The sequence below is a fragment of the Cryptomeria japonica genome, chromosome 8, assembly GCF_030272615.1.
Source record: "Cryptomeria japonica chromosome 8, Sugi_1.0, whole genome shotgun sequence".
In the NCBI taxonomy this organism is placed as follows: Eukaryota; Viridiplantae; Streptophyta; class Pinopsida; order Cupressales; family Cupressaceae; genus Cryptomeria; species Cryptomeria japonica.
In genome coordinates, this window is record NC_081412.1 from 433,178,254 (window position 1) to 433,197,211 (window position 18,958).

Below are 18,958 nucleotides of genomic sequence, written 5' to 3' on the forward strand. Positions count from 1 at the left end.
TTAAAATTCGGTCTCTTCTTGACTTTATTTGCACCTCACACTCTATTGTTGAATATATAAATATTGCATATTTCAAAACTTGATATCTTTTGACATACTTTACTTAGATTTTTTAAAATATAAATATGCTAGTAAATATTTACAATTCTCATGACTATATATATGAAAGCCTAACAATAAACATAGACATTTTTTTTTTTTGGTCAGTCATGCGCATCCTCTAAAAGAATGCAAGGTATATAAATAGTGATCGATAAAAATGTTGCGACACAGCTTCAAGAGTAGCCTCTGATAAACAATTAGATATATACGTTAGAAACATGAAAATGTTCACAGCCCAAAAACAAGCTTGGACCGGCATTCATCCCCAAAGCAATCTCCCGTCACATTGCAGCTAACCATACTATTCTTTTCTTCGTCAATCCGCGTCACGAATTTTGAGGATTAACCATCAATTGTCCCTCCGCCGGTGATACCCACATTGGACGCATTCTCGGCTAAAATAACATACCACCGGCTGCTTACGCGGGGAAATCTTTCTCTGTTAGGGCTTCAAATGTGAAGCCGTCGCGTTTCGCTTACTGTCAATTCCGTCGAATAGGAGTTCACCATTTGTACCGGGAGGTCAAGAAAACGGGAGGGCAGTGCTTCTTTTTAACGTGAGGAATCCAATAGAAAAGGTAAAAAAATTGTCAAAATGCTGAAAATACTTTTCCGGCGTGAGACACCAGACTTCCGGTGGAAGGTTCTTCGGCTAATAACACATTATATTATATTAACCCTAGACTAAAATACACAACCAACCATAATCTTTATTAAGCATGTTTTATTAACCACAAAAGCAAGGATTTGATGAGTACTGAGCAATGAAGGGAAGGGAAGGGTCTCTCAGGCGTCTTTTGGTTTTTCTATAGCGCAGGACGCCATTAGGTTTCTTCGTTTCTTCTTTTGGCAGTGGCTTTTCAATAGGTTGGTAATTGTTCGTGATTAAGTGGGTGTTAAAATAGTAATGGAAAGTATTTGCTTTTGAAAGAGTAGTTTTTTTTTTAAAGAGCTAATCCCATTCCCGGCTACTGAATAATATTTTTTTGGTTCAAGACAGCTTTCCTATATCGGGCTTTCTAGAAGCCAATCGAGTAACCAGTAAGGAAATTAGTGTACCGGCTTGTGGTGCAGAGAAAGACATGGACATTGAAGTGGAAGATCAGCCTTTTGACCTGGATTTCCATCCTAGCGAATCAATCGTTGCAGCTGGACTCATTACAGGCCGCCTTCAGCTGTCATCATCCTCTCTCCTTTCTCCTTTCTCCTCTGCGTTTATTTCAATTGGCTTCAACTATTTTGCAAAATTCTAATTGCGTTTTTTTGCCTTTTGCAGGTTCCGTTACGATGACTCATTGTCTCACTCTCAAACGTAAGCTTATTCAATAGAAACTTCTTTTCTCTTAAACCCAAAACCCTTGTTTCATTCATGGAATTTGAACAGTCTTTAAACAAAGCATAATTGAAATAACCATCTTACAAAGAATTTGATATGACTTTTTTTGTTGGTTGATTTTTATTTGCCGCCTGTCCTTCAACTTATATGCCAGAAAATATCTCTTTAATGAAATTCATCTAGGTCTTGCATTTGGTCTCGTCTGTTCTATATGCCACACTGTATGCTATATCCATGCAGGGAATTGGGGTACTTTACTAACTTAAGAGCTTATATTTGCTTGGATGTAAATGCAGATTGTGGAGTACAACTGCTCACAATGAATCCTGTAGAGCAGTTCGTTTTGTTGATGGTGGGCGTTGTAAGTATTCCATGCTTATGTAAACTTTCTGGATGTGGATTCGAAGAGGCAGTTGTGCAAATAATAATTTTTGTCCATTTGCTTGCTTTGAATTGAATTTGAGAAATGGACCAGAGTCTTACAAGCTTTGCCCTAATCCATCTTTTGTTTGATATTCAGCTGTCTTAACAGCATCTCCAGATTGCTCTATCCTTTCCACAAATGTTGAAACCGGACAACCAATTGCTCGGCTAGACAACGCTCATGGGTAATTTTTCATTCTTGCTTCATATAGGCATTACTACTTATCTGATTGCAGGGATGCAACATACTCAAAGTATCTGATATAAAGCTTAAAAAAATTCAAATTTCAACTTGTCACGATGCTTTCTTTAGTTTGACTTCTCAAAGCTTAGAGTTTAGAACTGAACGCATTTTTATATAAGTGGGTTTACACATGCATTGTAATTTAGAAAGTAATAAATCAAAAGGCGCATTAGTTTTTCTATTCACTAGATTAATAATCGATTCCATCATAATTTATTTCTTGAAAATGAATTAGAATAGAGAATCATTTTATGCAGACGATGCATGGCTTTTCATTTGAAACTGAAATACAAGTTCTTTTTGTTTGTTCCGTTGCTTGTATTAAGTATAAAATAATGTAGACGGAGGTCTTTGTTGTGATTGGTCATATCCGCTGACATACTAGAGACTCTCAAAGACTTTTCCACAGTTCACAGGTCCACAATATTTTTTATTTGGCCGCATAAATTGTTGGATTGAGGCCTCATCCATATTATATTAACTTGAAAATGAAAAGTTTTGCATTTAAGTAAGAATTAGGTTTATAAGAATGATCTTGCCATATGCATAGACATCAACAGCACGCTGGGACCCTGCTTGAAATTAGGAAAACCCATGAAAACGTCCTCAAGCATAGAACTAGCACTACACCAAAACAAAACATTTCCACAGGCAACAAAAACCATCCCCAGTTACTCAGAATCATCCTCAATGTAATGAACCCTACCAAATGCATAAATAACAGAGACAAAAGAGACTAGCAACAATTATAATTTTCTACTATAAACATACATTCAAAGGGAAGTCTACCAATCTGCTATAACTTATTGGGTGCTTCCAACTTACCAATTCTATACTAATTGATATGTAGTGCGTGTGAGTGTTTCCATCCCCAGCATGGTAGGTTCATGCCTGAAGGGTTTCATCTCTAATACACCCAGCTGCTGTAGCAATGCCATTAACACTGAAATGAGAGTAGAATGTTTGGTAATTAGTGTCTTCTCTTGTTCCTTATGCTATATTTTATAGACCCAGCTCCCAGTGATCCTTAATCATGGGCAGTCAGTCCACAAACAGTGGTAACTAATTGATGATTGCAAATTGAACAACACTCCCTCAAAGCTGTCAATTCACAGTCATAGGCTGTTACTCCTAAATTGATGGCTGTTATTTGGTCAGTCTACCCTCAATTATTGGTGTTAACTATTAGTGCTAGGCATTGGAGGCTTAGCCACTGCTTAACTGGAGGACAAAAATACCCAGCCATTGGTCATCTGTAGGACACAAGGCTCAACTGCCTTATCCCTCAAATGCAACACATTTCTAATTGAAAACTGAAAGTATCTACTGACTCATCTATTGCTAATCCTATGATAAAAGGCCATTTCACTAATAGTCACGGATTGAAAAAGGGGACACAACACTCAACACCTCTAGCAAACCATCCACAACAGATGAAGGGCTGTAACAGAACCAAAGAAATCGCTAGAGCTTATAAAAACTTGGACCCTGAGATTAGGGAACTTATAACATTTAGAGAGTTTTGTGAAGCCAAGAGACATGAGGTACCCAGGAGAGGAAAGAGGCAACCAAATAAAGAGTTAAAACATAAGGTGAATAAAGTAACACTCCCAAACTGTGATGGGTCAGAAAAAATCACAGCCCATGCTTGGCTGCAAAAGTTGAATACCTATTTTACACTTAGCCCAATGACCGAGGAGAATGCACTCCAATTTGCTATCCTACACTTGGAAGGTCTAGCCCATGAATGGTGGTGTCATCATGGCCTCTACAGCCAAGGGCAGCAAAATATAACCTCCTATGAAGAATTCTCACAAAAACTTATTAAGAGGTTTGAAAGGAAACACCCTCAAGAAGACTTTGAAAGACTGACTCAGTTGAAACAGCAGGGAACAATAGAAAGCTATATAACTGAATTTCAGAGAACTCAGTCCGAGTCCCAGGGGTAGAAGAAGATAGGCTCACTGACCTATTTGTGGAGGGTTTAAAAGACTCACTCAGAGGGTTAGTAAGTGCTCTCAATCCACTATCTTTAGAAGACGCCATTGAAAAATCATTAAGACTAGTGGCTGCATCAGCAAGTAACAAGCCCCCTAATAACCATGGCAAATCCTTCCACAAGAAAAATGGAGCTCACAAAACCTTCCATTCCAGGGAAGAATGTGACGAACTCAGGAAAAAGAACCTATGTTACACATGTAAGGAACCTTGGGAACGTGGTCATTCCTGCCATAAGAAGGAAAAATTATTTTATAGTTGTAAGGAAAGATGGGAACCAGGGCACAAATGTGGCAAGCAGGGTCGAGCCCAAAAGATGGGTGCAACCACCGCTGAAGAAATTGAGGAAAATGCCAACAAGAGAGTTAGGGCTGAAGATGATGAACATATAACCTTGGCCACCATTACCCAAACTTCCAAATATCTTCCATTCTGCATTAAAAGTAAACTCAAAGGGCAGAGAGTTATCACCCTTGTGGATAGTGGGGCATCCCACAATTTTATAAATGAAGGGTTAGTAGCAACAAGAAAGCTAAAAAACTGAAAACTTTAAAGGATTTGCAGCAGCAACAGCTACCGGGGACATGGTTCAATGCAACAAAATAGTCCCGTACCTAGAAGTGTTCTTGGGGAGACATGTCATTAAGGAAGACTCCTATGTGGTACCTTTAGATGCTGATGTAATCCTAGGCACTCCTTGGATATATTCTTTAGGGTGCTTCATGTTTGATTTTCCCAACTTGTCAATCCATTTTTTGCATGAAGGGAAAGAAATTACATTAAAAGGATTACCCAATGGATCCCCAAAGGTGGTCTCTTGCAAAAGGATGGAAAGAATTTTCAAGAAGGGACAAGGAGAATGGGCAGCTTAGTGCATGATCCTTGATAGGTCTACCTCACAAGGCTAGGCCACACACATTGATATACAACCTATCCTTAAAAAGCATAAGGTGGTCTTTGATGATATCCCTCCAGGGCTGCCCCCCAAAAGAGGATTTGAACACATTATTGAATTAGAAAAAGGAGCACAAACTATAATTACTACTTATAGGCATCCACAAAAATTTAAAGAAGAGATAGAAAAAATGATAAATGAACTTCTAGAGATGGGTCACATTCAACCAATCTCAAGCCCCTTTGCATCATCAGTGGTACTTGTTCAAGAGAAGGATGGTACAATGTTGACGTGCATTGATTACCGAGCTTTGAACAAGAAAACTATTAAAAATAGATAGCCTATCCCTAGAGTGGATGAGCTCATTGATGAACTCCATGGAGCCAAATACTTCTTCAAGATCGACTTACAATCAGGTTATCACCAAAATACAAATGAGTGAAGAAGATATTCCAAAGACAACATTTAGATGCCATTATGGACATTTTGAGTTTTTGGTCCTACCTTTCTGATTAACCAATGCTTCAACCACATTTCAATCTTGTATGAACCACACCTTTAGAAAGCAACTCGGGAAATTCCTATTAATATTCTTTGAAGACATCGTAATCTACAAAAAGACATGGGAGGATGACCTTAAGCACATTGATGAGGTATTAGAAATCTTTGAGCAAGAGTCATTATATGCCAAAGCTTCAAAATGTGAATTTGGATCAAAGAAAATTCTCTATTTAGGCCACAAGATTAGTGCACAGGGAGTGAGAGTGGATGAAGAAAAAATCAAAGCTATCAAAGAATGGCCTAAATCAAAAACCCTAACCCATTTAAGGGGATTTGTGGGCCTATGCAATTATTATAGAAGGTTTGTGAAAGGATTCTAAAAAATTTCAGCCTCCCTCACGAACCTAATAATAAAAGGAGTCTTTGTTTGGAACGAAGCAGCCCAACAGGCCTGTGAGAATCTTAAAGAGATAACGAGTACATGTCTTGTCCTAGCCATCCCCGACTTCACCTTGCCATTTGAATTGCAATTTGATGCATTGGGAGAAGGTACTGGAGCAGTGCTCATACTAGACAAGCACCCGATTGCCTACGAAAGCCACAAACTCACTACAACCAAAAGACTACTCTATTTACGACAAAGAAATGCTGGCCATAATGCATGCCTTGGCCAAATTCAGGCAATATTTAGTTTGTGGTAAATTCATGGTTAAGACAGATCACGATAGCTTATAGTTTTTCTTAAAACAAAAGGATCTAAATGATCAACAACAAAAGTGAGTTAACAAACTTCAAGCTTGTAACTTTGATATATAATATGTAAAAGGGAAAAATAATATTGTATTAGATGCATTATCGCACAAAACATACTCGTGCACCCTAATAGATATTTCCGCAGAATGGAAGAACTCTATCATCGCTGAATATGCCGAAGATTCATATGCAAATAATATTCTGGAAGGAAACTTACCAAATGAAGAATATAAGGTGGTAGAGGAACTTATCCTTTATAAAAACTAATATATCTTAAATCCAACTCAAAAATGAAGACAAAGATCATTAAGGAATTTCATGATACTCTTCTAGCAGGACACCAAGGTTACTACAAGACATATAAACAGGTGAGAGAAAGATACTCTTGGAAAGGACTTAAAAATAATATATTGAAACATGTTCAAGAATGTATGACATGTCAGAAGAACAAAGCTGAGCAAACACACCTAGCAGGTCTACTTCAACCTCTACCAATTCCAGACCAAAAATGGGATAGCATCTCTATGGACTTTATAACAGGTATTCCAAAGGTCCAAGGGAAAGACTTTATCTATGTTTATCTATGTGGTAGAAGATCGATTAACTAAGAATGCACATTTTATGGCAATATTCATAGGATACAGGGCACCCCAAGTAGCCAAAATCTTCTTCAAGGTGTTGTTTGTAATTAGGGCTGGCGGATTCCAATTGCCTTGGGCAACATTGGAATCTGCCTAAGGGGGCCAGCCCCTTCTCCGACATATAGGGCCAGGCCCCATACCTCTCGGCTCCACCTAAAAGGTCCCCACGCTACACCCAAACCCAACACGCCACCATGATAGAGCCGACCCTATCCATTTCGCTTAAAAGGAATTAAATAAACTAATATGTTTAAATTGCAAAGAAGGCCGACATGATTAGAAGTATTGCTACTCCTATAAATAAAGCATACACTTCACATAACATTCATCCATTTAGTTTTGCAAGAAGATGCGAAATATATTCTAAGGAAGCGAAATATATATTCAAGGCAGTTGATAACTGCTAACTACATTAAAGGGCAGCAGATCATTAATAGGAGACAGCAAACTTCATCAAAGGCAGCAGATCACCACCAAGAGATAGAGAACTCCATTAAAGGCTCAAACAAACCCTATAGAAGGACTGCGAACTAGTTGAAAGGTGCAGCTACCCTTGTTACGCACAGCAAGTCAGATTAGAAGGACTGCAAATCATGATCTCCATCAGCAAACTAATTGCGTAGACTTCTATGTCATCTTCCTTGTGACTGCAACATCTATACTCCAGATAAGTGTGTAATTATCAGTTGAATTCAAAACCATAATCAGATCTGAGGATCTTTTCTGGCTGGGTTTTTCCTCCTAGGAGGTTTTCCCAGGGTAATTGTGCTTTGTCTTTATGCATTCATTTCCTTTACTATGCTTAAATCTGGAAAACAATAAATCTAATTAACCTAGTTAGAAACTAATTCCGATTTTCTGAGTTTTATCCAATCTGAAAGTACTAAAACTAACACAAGGAAGTATTCAGATTGCATGGACTACCAAAAAACATCATTAGTGACAAAGATAGACGGTTTCTTAGCCTTTTTTGGCAAGAGCTCTTCCATATGACAAGGACAAAATTGACTCCTAGCACCAGTTACCATCCTCAAACTGACAGACAGACTGAGATTGTCATCTCAATTGATGGAAATATTGCCAAAGAATCCATTTCTCATGGATTTTAATATACAACATCAAATGCAATGGAACACTTAAGCTAGTGTTTACCTTTCTCATAGAGAGCTCCTTAACTAGCCCAAGAATCTTTTTTCTTGATTAAGAATTATATATCCATGCAGGAGTGAAGAAATTTTTGAAGGAACACAATAGGTCACCGGGGGGGGGGGGGGGTGGGGGTGGTGAATCAGTGATATTCAAAAACTTGAAACTTTCTAAAAGATTAAATCTCTAAAAACCAAGACCAAGCAATTCATTAACAAAGACATTAAAGCAAATTGCACACACACATAAAAACAATCTCATAACACAGGATCTACGAGGAAAACTCACTGTGGGGAAAAACCTCGGTGAGAATAGCTGCTGGACTCTATTGCTCCAATCCAACCTCACAATGAAAAACTGATTACAACATTTATGGGCACCAACCCCAAGGAGCACCAATCCCTGTAGTTTATGGGCACCAACCCCTAAAGTTTATGGGCACCAACCCAAAGGAGCACCAACCCCTGAAGTTTATGAGCATCTACTCAAAGGAGCACCTACCCCTGCTCTGAGCACCCACTCAGAGAATTACAATGACTCAATGATTAATATCAACACAATAAGAAACCTTGTTACAAATGAGTTTTGTAGCACCTAAATCATGTTCGCACTGCTGCTCTCAAATTTTGTCTTTCTAGAATCCTTTCTCTGCCTTTTATTCTCTACTCATTATCATGGTTTTCTTTTGAATGTCTTCTATGCCCTCCTTTGATGATTTCTCTCTCTTCTTCTTCACAAGTACCTTCACTTCCTTATAGAGTTGGCTCTGTAATCAACTCTCTTTCTTTTCTGCACTCTCTCTTTTTGAAATCACTCCCAACTTTGTTTTGCAACACTTCTTCACAACATAAACATTCCTACTCTTTCACACTTGGTTATTCTTCACTCCGTTTAGCTGCACTCAATACTGTTCTGCAACTCTCTACTTGATTTTTATTCTGCTCCTTCCCTTATCTATTTTTTATCAGCATCCACTTTTATGTCTCTGCCATCTCAGCGACCTCAACTGCCCTTGTCAAATGTCATAAACCTTTTCTTTGTTCGATCAGCAAAAACATTTTCCCTCCAAGTAGAATTCAAATATTTTATTCATTTTTTTGTTATCTTGGAGATCTTCATTGCAGAAGATTTTTATCCTCAGTACTGAGATTTGGCACCCATATTAATTCCTTCCTTTCTGTCTTCAGATTATTCTCTGTGTTCAGATTACTAACTTTAGTAATCTTCATCTGCCCAATGAGATCTGATATCTTTCCTCGAGACACAAAAACAGTCTGCAACATGTTTGCCATTAAAGCATTCTCCATCCTTTCTCAACTTGGTCTGATGAGATAGACAACTACCTCATTTAAGATCCACCATCTCTGCAAGTATGTCTTCTGTTGTTTGAATCACCTTTCTACCAACTTGGATGCCACATGTCTTCAAATCTGTCATCCAAGTCTCCTAGTCAACGTCGGTCAATTGCCACATGGACCTTTGTGTCTATCGGGCTACCATCGCGTCGACAAAAACATCTCAAACAGTCAAGACAGATTATTGTCTTGTCGAACTAGAGCCCCTTTGTCGATATAGCATAAAGGGTTGCCAGATTGAGCTCCAAGTTTTGTCGAAACCACTAAGTCTTATCGAAGAGAGATCCAAGGTCGCCAAGACATCATCTACATCACTTGGAAGATAGAACCTTTATCAACAAGAGGCACCCTTGTCCTACCGAAAAGATGGTATTGCTACGTCTCAAGGGAGTCGGCACAAAGTGAAAAGGGTTAAACCGAAACCCTAAGTTTTGCCGAAATGAAGGGACTTCGCCAAGACATAAAGGTCATCACACCGACACGAAGCACTTGGTCGACCCAACATTACTCGGTCACTCCGAACAAAGGATTTCGGTGTAGTTTAAAAGGGGTGCCCAAACAAGGAAAATATCTTGTCGATAAGGCATTTCTGCTGGCCCACCACAGCGGGGCCCACACAACTGGAGAAGCCAATTTGCGCCTGCCATATGGAATCAGAGAGCATAAAGGAGAAAGGGGCCGCACCAAACCAACTCGGCCTAAGTAAGCCAACGAGCATACGCCACTTGGACATCTACACACACTCGGACAAAGTGGGCCTGACTATCGGAGATTAGAGATTGGCCCAAAGTCAGAACTGAGAACAAAATGACTTCAATTTTTTCAGTTGGACGTGATCACACGACATAAGACATGAGATGCTTGGTGGGGTCCACATCGTAGTTCGGAGGATCGGGAGAAACACGAACTTAGGAGCAAAAGCGATACACTTCCACTTTTTTAGTCAGGCACAATAGGCCAATAAGAGACTTTGATAGGCCCCACATGAAACAACTCACTGCCAGGGTGGACCAATCAGCAACCGCCAAATAGATACATCGAATACATGGGCGAAGTGGGTCCGACAGAGGTCACACCCAAGGGGAGACTGTCGCCAAGACTGATTGCACCTTACATCGAAAAATACTATAATGGCATGACACATAGATTCTACACTGTTCGAAATAGGTTTTGCCGAAAGGCAAGGTCTTACTGAAAAGACCTTTGACCGCCACAGCACCAAGGGCCCCACAAGAGTGGACCATAGCACACATGGACCAATAGACAAACACCAATGGAGAAACAGCGGACCCCACACAAAGGAGCATATTGGCACAACTTGATGAGTCTGCAAGGGCCGAAATAAGTCTTACTGAAATGCTATGTCACACCGACAATAAATGCATGTCGCCAAGAGGAAATGCATGTCACACTGAAAGGGAAGCATATCGGTATAACACCAAGGGGCCGATAAGAGACAAAAGGGGTCTTGGCGATAGACCAAGTCTCATCGACAAGGAACATGTCGATAAGACCAAACTGTGGTCTCACCACAATACTGCAACCTTAGAGATTTTCACAATAAACTCATCTGAAACAAACCTAAATCCAACCCGATGGATTCAGACACATTGTGAGACCGATGGTGAGTCATGATACTGATCTGAAACACATAAATCCAATTCTTTTGCTCATCTCCAATCCATTCTTTTCTGCATTTCAACTCTTCTGCAAACTGCAACTTGACTTTGTTGACATCAATGACAACATTATGCCAACACTTTTGGGTAGCTTCTTGATCTGCAATTGTCATCTAATATCTCACTGAAATGCCTTACGACCACACAGTCACACAAATAATCGTCAGCTGGCCTTGTCATGGACAAACTGCCTAAAAGTCCATGTTCATACTTTCATATAGGTGGTTGGGCACTATATTGTTGTGTACAACCTCAATTTGCAATTGTCTGTCTTTCTTGTGCAAATATAAAGTACATGATGAATTAACCTTAAACAAGTGATAGCATTTTCGTCAGTATGCATATTTTTGTAAGTCAGGAACTGTTTTTCCAGTTCCATATTGACAATTATTGTAGAGGCACAGACCACATTCATGGGATGAATTGTCCTGTTCATGCACAACTAAGTTGTCCAAATTTTCAACAGTCCTTTCTTGAGGCTGTAATCTATATGTATGGTCATCTTCAAATTAAAAATCTTTTGGATAATGGGTTTACCGTGACTCTTCCCTGGAATCAGCATCTTGCTCATATTGCTCCTTGTATATCTCATTGCTGATATGATTTTTCCTGTAATATAACATTGTTCTGAATGGTAACGTCACAACCACTGTTTCTGAACTGTATGCTTGACTCTTGAGTACCTTCAGATTTTTTTATAGCCTGAGAATATAAACGTTCTTTCTTGCATGGTACTATTTTTTCTTTCAGATTATTTCATTTTAGGATGTCCAGTTTTAAACTAGAAAGGTGACTTCTCTTTTTGTTTATTAATTCATCCTATACCCTGGCATTAAGAACACATCCAATATTCTGGTAGAGCTCTATGTATCCGTTACAATATAGTTTGGCATATTTGTTAGCCTTGTAACTAAATGGTTTAAAAATTTCTACTACAGAATTTTGATGATATTTTTCTTGCATTGTTTGAGTTTCTTATTTTAAATTTTAATGTTGAGCCATGGCAATATAGATAAGAAATGTGATTATGTGTATATGTCATTCACTCTTTGGTTGTTAATATTAATGGGCATTTCTGAAAATGATTCTCTTTATTGCTTGTAAAGGGCTGCCATCAATCGTCTGGTCAATTTAACAGATACAACAATTGCCTCTGGAGATGATGATGGGACGATTAAGGTAGGTTGAATCTGGTTTTAATGACTCAAGAATTTTGCATTTGGTGATGTTAGAGTATATTAGTTTTTGTGAAAATAGAATGGATCCATAAACTATGTTTCTAAACCTTAGTATGCTTGTTCAGATTCACTTATTTTTTTGGGCAGACCCAACAGATAAATGAGGAACCAATCAAGTGAACAACGATGTTATTTTGGTTATCTATTCTACATATCAACTAGTTTGATTTGCTGTATCTGGTTCTGTTGTGTAATAATCTTGTGAAACTGTGATATTTAACAGATTTTTGACAATCCAATAAGAGTCATAGGCAAAACACCAAAACAGCCTAGTTGCAATCTATCTATTAGCCGAAAACTTGGAGGATCTTATTTTCCTTTTGTTTTACTTTTGCTATTCTAGAGGTGTCTTGTATTTGTTAACTTTAAAATAAAAATAAATAAAAAAATCAGAATGTAATTGTCAATCATCATATAGCTGTATTTGTTAACTTTGATGCAGGTTTGGGATACTCGGCAGAATTCTTGTTGTAACAAAGTCGAGGCTCATGAAGATTATATTTCAGATATGGAATTTGTTCCTGATACCAAGCAGCTACTTGTGACAAGGTGTTGTTTTCTTCTATTTTGTCTTTTCTTTGTAAGCAAGGAGATTCAGCTCTGGGGTGTGAATTGGGATTTTTATCTATGCATGCAAAGAAACTGACAGGCTATAATGAGACACTTATATTACCTTTCAAACTTCTGATAAACTGTCAGGTGCTAAATGTTAATGTTTCCGGTCCTCTGGGAAAACCCCATATTGGTGGAAAACCATCTGATCTACCTGCTATTTCTAGTACCAGATAGCTAGCAAAAGGAAAATATTGTGGAATAATATCTTTTGTTGCCATTGAGAATTTCAGCACCAATGTGGATCAAATGATGCTTCTTTGGATTTTCTCTGTAACATAGTGTTGTAACCTTGAACAGAATAACACCTGTTCTTGGTCTGGTTCTTTAATCTACAAACTTGATATTAATGCCACCTATTTCTTTTTTGTTTCTACAAACTAAATGTTCACATTTTTCTCATGACAAATAATCTGTTCTCTTAGCGGAAAATTAAAAAACATTTGTTGTATGCTTCCTTTTTTTCTGGTCTAATTGAACTATCTGTTACCAGTAAATAGAAATGTGTACATTGAAGGCTGATATTTTGGGGAGTACAAAATGGTCTGCACATAAAATGTAGAGAAATATTAGAGTTAGAAATAAACATAATATTTGTTTTGGTAGATGCAGCTGCAGGAATAGTGGATAGAAATAGAATGAAAGATTAGTTTTGCTTCTGTTATTTGTTCTAGGTCTTAGAGGGGGGGTCGGGTTAGGTAATTGGGAGAAGGGCAGGGGCAGAGTATTAGTTTAGGTTAAGTTTTTATTTATTATATTTCTGTCACTCACTTATAACCATGTTTTCTTTGTAGAAACATAACAGAAATGTGTGGTCCTTTCCAAGGGAAGGGGGTTAGAAATGGGTTAGGTTTGTTTTGTTTATTTTCATTACTCAACTTCCATGGAGACACCACAGAAATGCAGGGCCCTCTCCTTGGAAGGGCCTGGTGTTTCAGGTGAATCCAAATTGTTAGGAACCTGCACTTGGGTTTGAACTGGAGGCATTACCTCATTGGAATTAGGGAAATGGGGTGTGTTCTGTTGTTTCCTGTAATGTAGATCACACCACCTGAAAGAATTTCAATCATATTCATATTTTTCAAAATCTGTCACAAAGATTGAGAATCCAATTCCAGCAACAGTCAGATAATTTTTGGTTTATACTCAGGCAGTTACTTACCCCAAAACATATGTCAGCATTAATGCTCCTGGAACTGGCAATGATTTAATGCGATACACAGGGAATCAGGATGTGTAGATATTGAGAAAAGGTTTGCTTAACCTCTAAGCTATGATTGAGGAGTGAACACTTACGGTTGGACTGCTGAGGTTTGATCATAACACTATGATGCCAACCCTTATGTTATACTGCAGTTTCAGTGAAATATTGCTGATTTTTCCTGCTTCTTTCAGCTCTTTCATGCCCTATATTTCGATTTTCACAGGAAATTGTAGTCGTAGGGTTTTGAGAGGGACATCTGACTGATTATTCAGGTTTAAAATTTGATATATGACAATTTTCCTGAGCGAGAGACATCAAAATCTACTGGACGAGGAAAGTAATCAATAATGGGAAAGTATAATGTCTCTCTCTATAGTCTACATTATTAAACTTCAGATTTTGAGAATACTTTCAAGCATACTTATACTGAGAGGTGTAACTACAGCTGCAGCAAGGGGTGAAGTGTAAAGGTGTGAGCGTGTTAACAAAAACTATTAAAGAAAAAATTACAAAACAAATCAAAGAGAAAAGTTTAATAACTGAAATTATTGTTATTTTCATTTAATTATAGGAAATAGTTGTACACTGTAGTAAATAAAATATATTGAATAGCTGTGCACTTTAGTAAATAAAAAGTATATACTACTCTTAAAATAACTATATAATTAACTATGCAATAAATAATTTATTTCAATTTTTTTTAATTTTGGAAAAATAAAATACATGTTAATAGTAATTAAGTATTAAATAAAATAGCATTGAAAATTTTAGATTTAAGTAGAAATAAAATAGCATCTAAACTTAAGATATTTTAAATAATTTTTGTACATGACCCAAAGAGAAAAGTTTAATAACTGAAATTATTGTTATTTTCATTTAATTATAGGAAATAGTTGTACACTGTAGTAAATAAAATATATTGAATAGCTGTGCACTTTAGTAAATAAAAAGTATATACTACTCTTAAAATAACTATATAATTAACTATGCAATAAATAATTTATTTCAATTTTTTTTAATTTTGGAAAAATAAAATACATGTTAATAGTAATTAAGTATTAAATAAAATAGCATTGAAAATTTTAGATTTAAGTAGAAATAAAATAGCATCTAAAACTTAAGATATTTTAAATAATTTTTGTACATAGTATAAATAAGCAGATTTAACGTAATTTATAAATAAAATAATAACTTACCTATAAATATATGATATTTATTATAGTTCAAAAAAAATAAAATATTACTAGTTTTATTACTTCATGAAAGATTTATGTTTAATCTTTATTCTGGTGTTAATTTCTGTTGTTCATTTCAAAACTTTGACAGTGAGCTTTAGAAACACATTTATATAAATATTTACATATTGAAATTTGGTTTAGATGTATGCTTACTCATCATGTTGTAATCAACTTGTTCCAAAAAGGGCAGAGATGCCAATATTTTCGTAATCCAATTGTTTCAGTGATCTTTTGCCTGTCTTTCCATCTGTATATTTTGATTGATGATGTTCTCCGAGTCCTTGATGACATAGGAATGTCCTTGCTACGCCAAAGTTTGAAGTTGAAACCATCTTTTAGGTCTGTTTTAGTCAGTATACTGTCTTACTCATGGCTTCAACTCCCTGCTTTAGGTCTCTGTACATGCCTACTCCTTGGAATGTCTCATATCAAGTAACTGTGCAGCATTGTCTATAATATATATCATTGTCTTCTGTTCTATGATCTATCATGCCTTTGTATTTGTTCTTTTTGCTGCCCTTAAGGTCTCTATTAACTGTCATTGGTTTTCTTGAAGGTCTCTTGAACTCCCTTGTTTCATTATCATGCACTTTACACTCTCATTGAAGCCTTTGACACTACTTGCATCTAGCATGACAGTGTCATGGTAGATCTATGATCTTTATGTCTTCAAAGCTATTTTTTACCCCTGTTCACTGCTTAGTCCTTTGGCTTTTAAAAATCCATCATCGTTCTTGTCAACTTTGTCTTAACTGTCATGTTATTCATCTTATGCACTTGATAACTGCTTTAATGATCCCTTTGGCTTCCCTTTGACTGCTGTCTTTTAGGTTTGCTCACTGAAGACTGTCTTTAGGATCTGTCATTGTCTCTTAACTGTCATGACCATGACCTGTAGTCTTCTTTGTAATAGAGATTCTCCTTCTCTATCCAACACTTTTCTATGTCATTGTACCCTTCAATTCTTCTTTAACACTGCCATCATGGTTCTCAACTGTAATAGCCATCTCTTGATTTTCAAGGGGCCTTGTAACTTCACACACATACTGTTATGTGATCCTTCGATCAAACAAGAAAACAAAATAACAGATCAAGTACCATTCTTATGAAAGCTTTGGCAAAATTTGATGAAATGCCAACAAAACTTTCTAAACACCGAAAATTCATTTTCTTGTAACTTGGCTGCCCCTTGCTCCATATGCCTTTGACTTACAGCGTCCTTTCCACTTAGCTACCACTGTCGTTTTCAATGTAGCTTGCCATTGTTATATGCACTGTCATACTTTGGCCTTCTTTCTTGCCCATTCATGTGAAAGTCATTTTGGTCCTTTGAAAACTGTGTCATCTTCATTATTGTCATTATAGATTGTCTACTAGATCTTCTTTGTTTGATTGTCACTTTAATGACTGTTCTCTATTCTTTGTGATCTACCTTTGAGAAGAGAACACTGTTATTCACCATTGACCTAGCACCCTGTCATGTGCTCATCACAGTGCACATTTTTGTTTCTCACACTTATTGAGGAATATACAGGTTCAATACCAAAGAGTGAAAATCAATCTCTATCCAATGAAATTCGCCAAAAAGGAACCAAGGCTCTGATACCATGAAATGATAATTGATAGTTCGATAATTACAAAGAGATGAAAGCTCCTTAAATAGAAATTACAAGCAAAGTTTCTAAAACAGAAATGAAAGACAGAAAAGAAACATTCTAAACAGGAACCAACTACAAAATGGAAATTACCTAAACTAACAAACTAAATAACCATTATAGAAATATTACAATATTACTTTAATAGTATTTATCTTTTGGCATGATTTTCCATTCAGGACTGTATACTGTCCGTCTACTATATTCAACTTCTCACTGAGGCAAAACCCTTATGACAGTCCTAATCCCTATGCATTTTGAATAGGGGTAGGGTTTTTATCAACAACCATCATGTAGACAGTGATAGCATGGATCTGTTTTACTTCCAATGGTCCCAAGAGATATTTAAGCAGAAGACAGTGTTGCAAATTTGTCATTGATGTCAGGTCAAGTGTCATTGATAATTTAATATGTATTACAAATGCAGAGAAATAAGAAAGCATACAAGAGCAATATGACAATTAATCACAACGATGGGCAAGTTAAGATGGCTGACTTCATTAACTAATGTATGATGAGTTACCAAGGATGATTACAAGTTTGCTTAGTATGGGAACATAGACAAGTTTGCTTACTTGGCAGATTACCAAGGCCACGAGTTTGCTTAGCTGGCAGACTACCAAGGCCGATTACCTTTATTGAAAGCAGTGACTTCATTAACATAGACGAGGCAACTAGTATGAAGGCACAAATGGTTTAGAAGTCATTTCGTTTAATATAAGCAAACACTAATGCAGCCATTCATTAAAGTAGTTAATATGTTTATATTAATAAACATTAAGGTGGCATGCTGACTGATCATCCAAAGCAAGCAATGATTAAGATTAATCTTCAAAAGGTGTGATCTATTGAAGATAAATTATCAAGTGGTGTGATTTCATATAGGAGCAGTGCAACTTGTTTTATGAAGTGTTCATTAGTAAACAAGTTATTTTGAACGCAGATTTAAATGCATTTGTTTTCAAAGGTCACCTCCCTTGAGGAAGGCATTTTTTGAGAAATATTGTGTCTCTTAAGAAAAGTCACATTCCTTGAGAAGAATTTGAAGGTATATATAGAGATTGGAAATGTAGGAGAAGTGTGTGTGTTGTGAGTGAACAAAGCAAATAGATCAAGTATATACACCAAATTTAAGGAAGAGCCATTAACGAGAAGATAAATTGCAGATTTAATGAGAAGAGTATAAGGAGTTTATAGCAGGTTTACATGAGGAGATTGTGATCATATTCTTGGCAGATTCATGATCAGTTTATAGCAGATTTAATAAGGGGATTGCAGCAGATTGAAGAAGAGAGTTATAAAAAAATTTGTGGAGAAAAAAGATTATTCATCATGCGTTGTAGAAACTAGAAGCAACATTGATAAGGTGGAAATTTGAATGAGGGTTTGGTGCCTCTAGTGGGGTGGTGCTCACAAATTGAATCAGGCGTTGGTGCCTACAAACTTTGTATTTAGAAGAATTTATATAAAAGCATTAATATGCCGTGGTTTTCTCCCATAAGGGTTTCCACGTAAATATTGTGTTATTGTCTTCTTCTCATGTGCATGATTATTGAAATTGAGTAAATGATGCTATTGTGATTGATAAAGTTTAAATTGATAAAAGTTGTTATACTGATGCAGCCACCCTCCCTCCCTCTCCAATTAATAAAGTTTACATTTGATTTCTCCTTTTGATTCTCTCACCAATGTATTTATCTTTTGCCATAATTGTCCATTCAGGCCTGTATACTGCCTGTCTACTATATTCAACTTCTCACCGAGGCAAAACCCTCACGACAGTCCTAATTCCTATGCATTTTGAATAGGGGTAGGTTTTCTATCAACAACCATCATGTGTACAGTGTTAGCATGGATCTTTTGTACTTCAATAGTCCCAAGAGATATTTAACCAGAAGATAGTATATACACTTCTATAGCCTTGTGAGACCATGTCTT

The 18,958-nt window shown here is 36.8% G+C and overlaps 1 protein-coding gene and 1 long non-coding RNA gene across 5 annotated transcripts in view; both read left to right on the top strand.

Annotated features, from left to right (window-relative positions):
- The first annotated feature begins 266 nt into the window (after nucleotides 1-266).
- The window catches only part of LOC131067856 (WD repeat-containing protein 55), an 86,459-nt gene continuing 67,767 nt past the window's right edge, over nucleotides 267-18,958 (top strand). Inside the window, exons 1-8 of one of the 4 annotated variants that reach the window (XM_059209735.1) lie at nucleotides 267-680; nucleotides 920-969; nucleotides 1,099-1,279; nucleotides 1,379-1,414; nucleotides 1,735-1,799; nucleotides 1,959-2,046; nucleotides 12,180-12,252; nucleotides 12,754-12,860. In XM_059209735.1, the coding sequence (XP_059065718.1) occupies nucleotides 1,185-1,279; nucleotides 1,379-1,414; nucleotides 1,735-1,799; nucleotides 1,959-2,046; nucleotides 12,180-12,252; nucleotides 12,754-12,860 (464 nt within the window). In that variant the 5' untranslated portion in view covers nucleotides 267-680; nucleotides 920-969; nucleotides 1,099-1,184. The remainder of the gene's footprint in view (nucleotides 681-919; nucleotides 970-1,098; nucleotides 1,280-1,378; nucleotides 1,415-1,734; nucleotides 1,800-1,958; nucleotides 2,047-12,179; nucleotides 12,253-12,753; nucleotides 12,861-18,958) is intronic. The other 3 variants (XM_059209734.1, XM_058003030.2, XM_059209733.1) reach the window with 3 other exon arrangements.
- Nucleotides 13,663-14,651, top strand: LOC131067857 (uncharacterized). The gene is made up of 3 exons (XR_009111880.2): nucleotides 13,663-14,234; nucleotides 14,400-14,482; nucleotides 14,573-14,651. It is a non-coding gene; the product is annotated as an uncharacterized LOC131067857 (long non-coding RNA).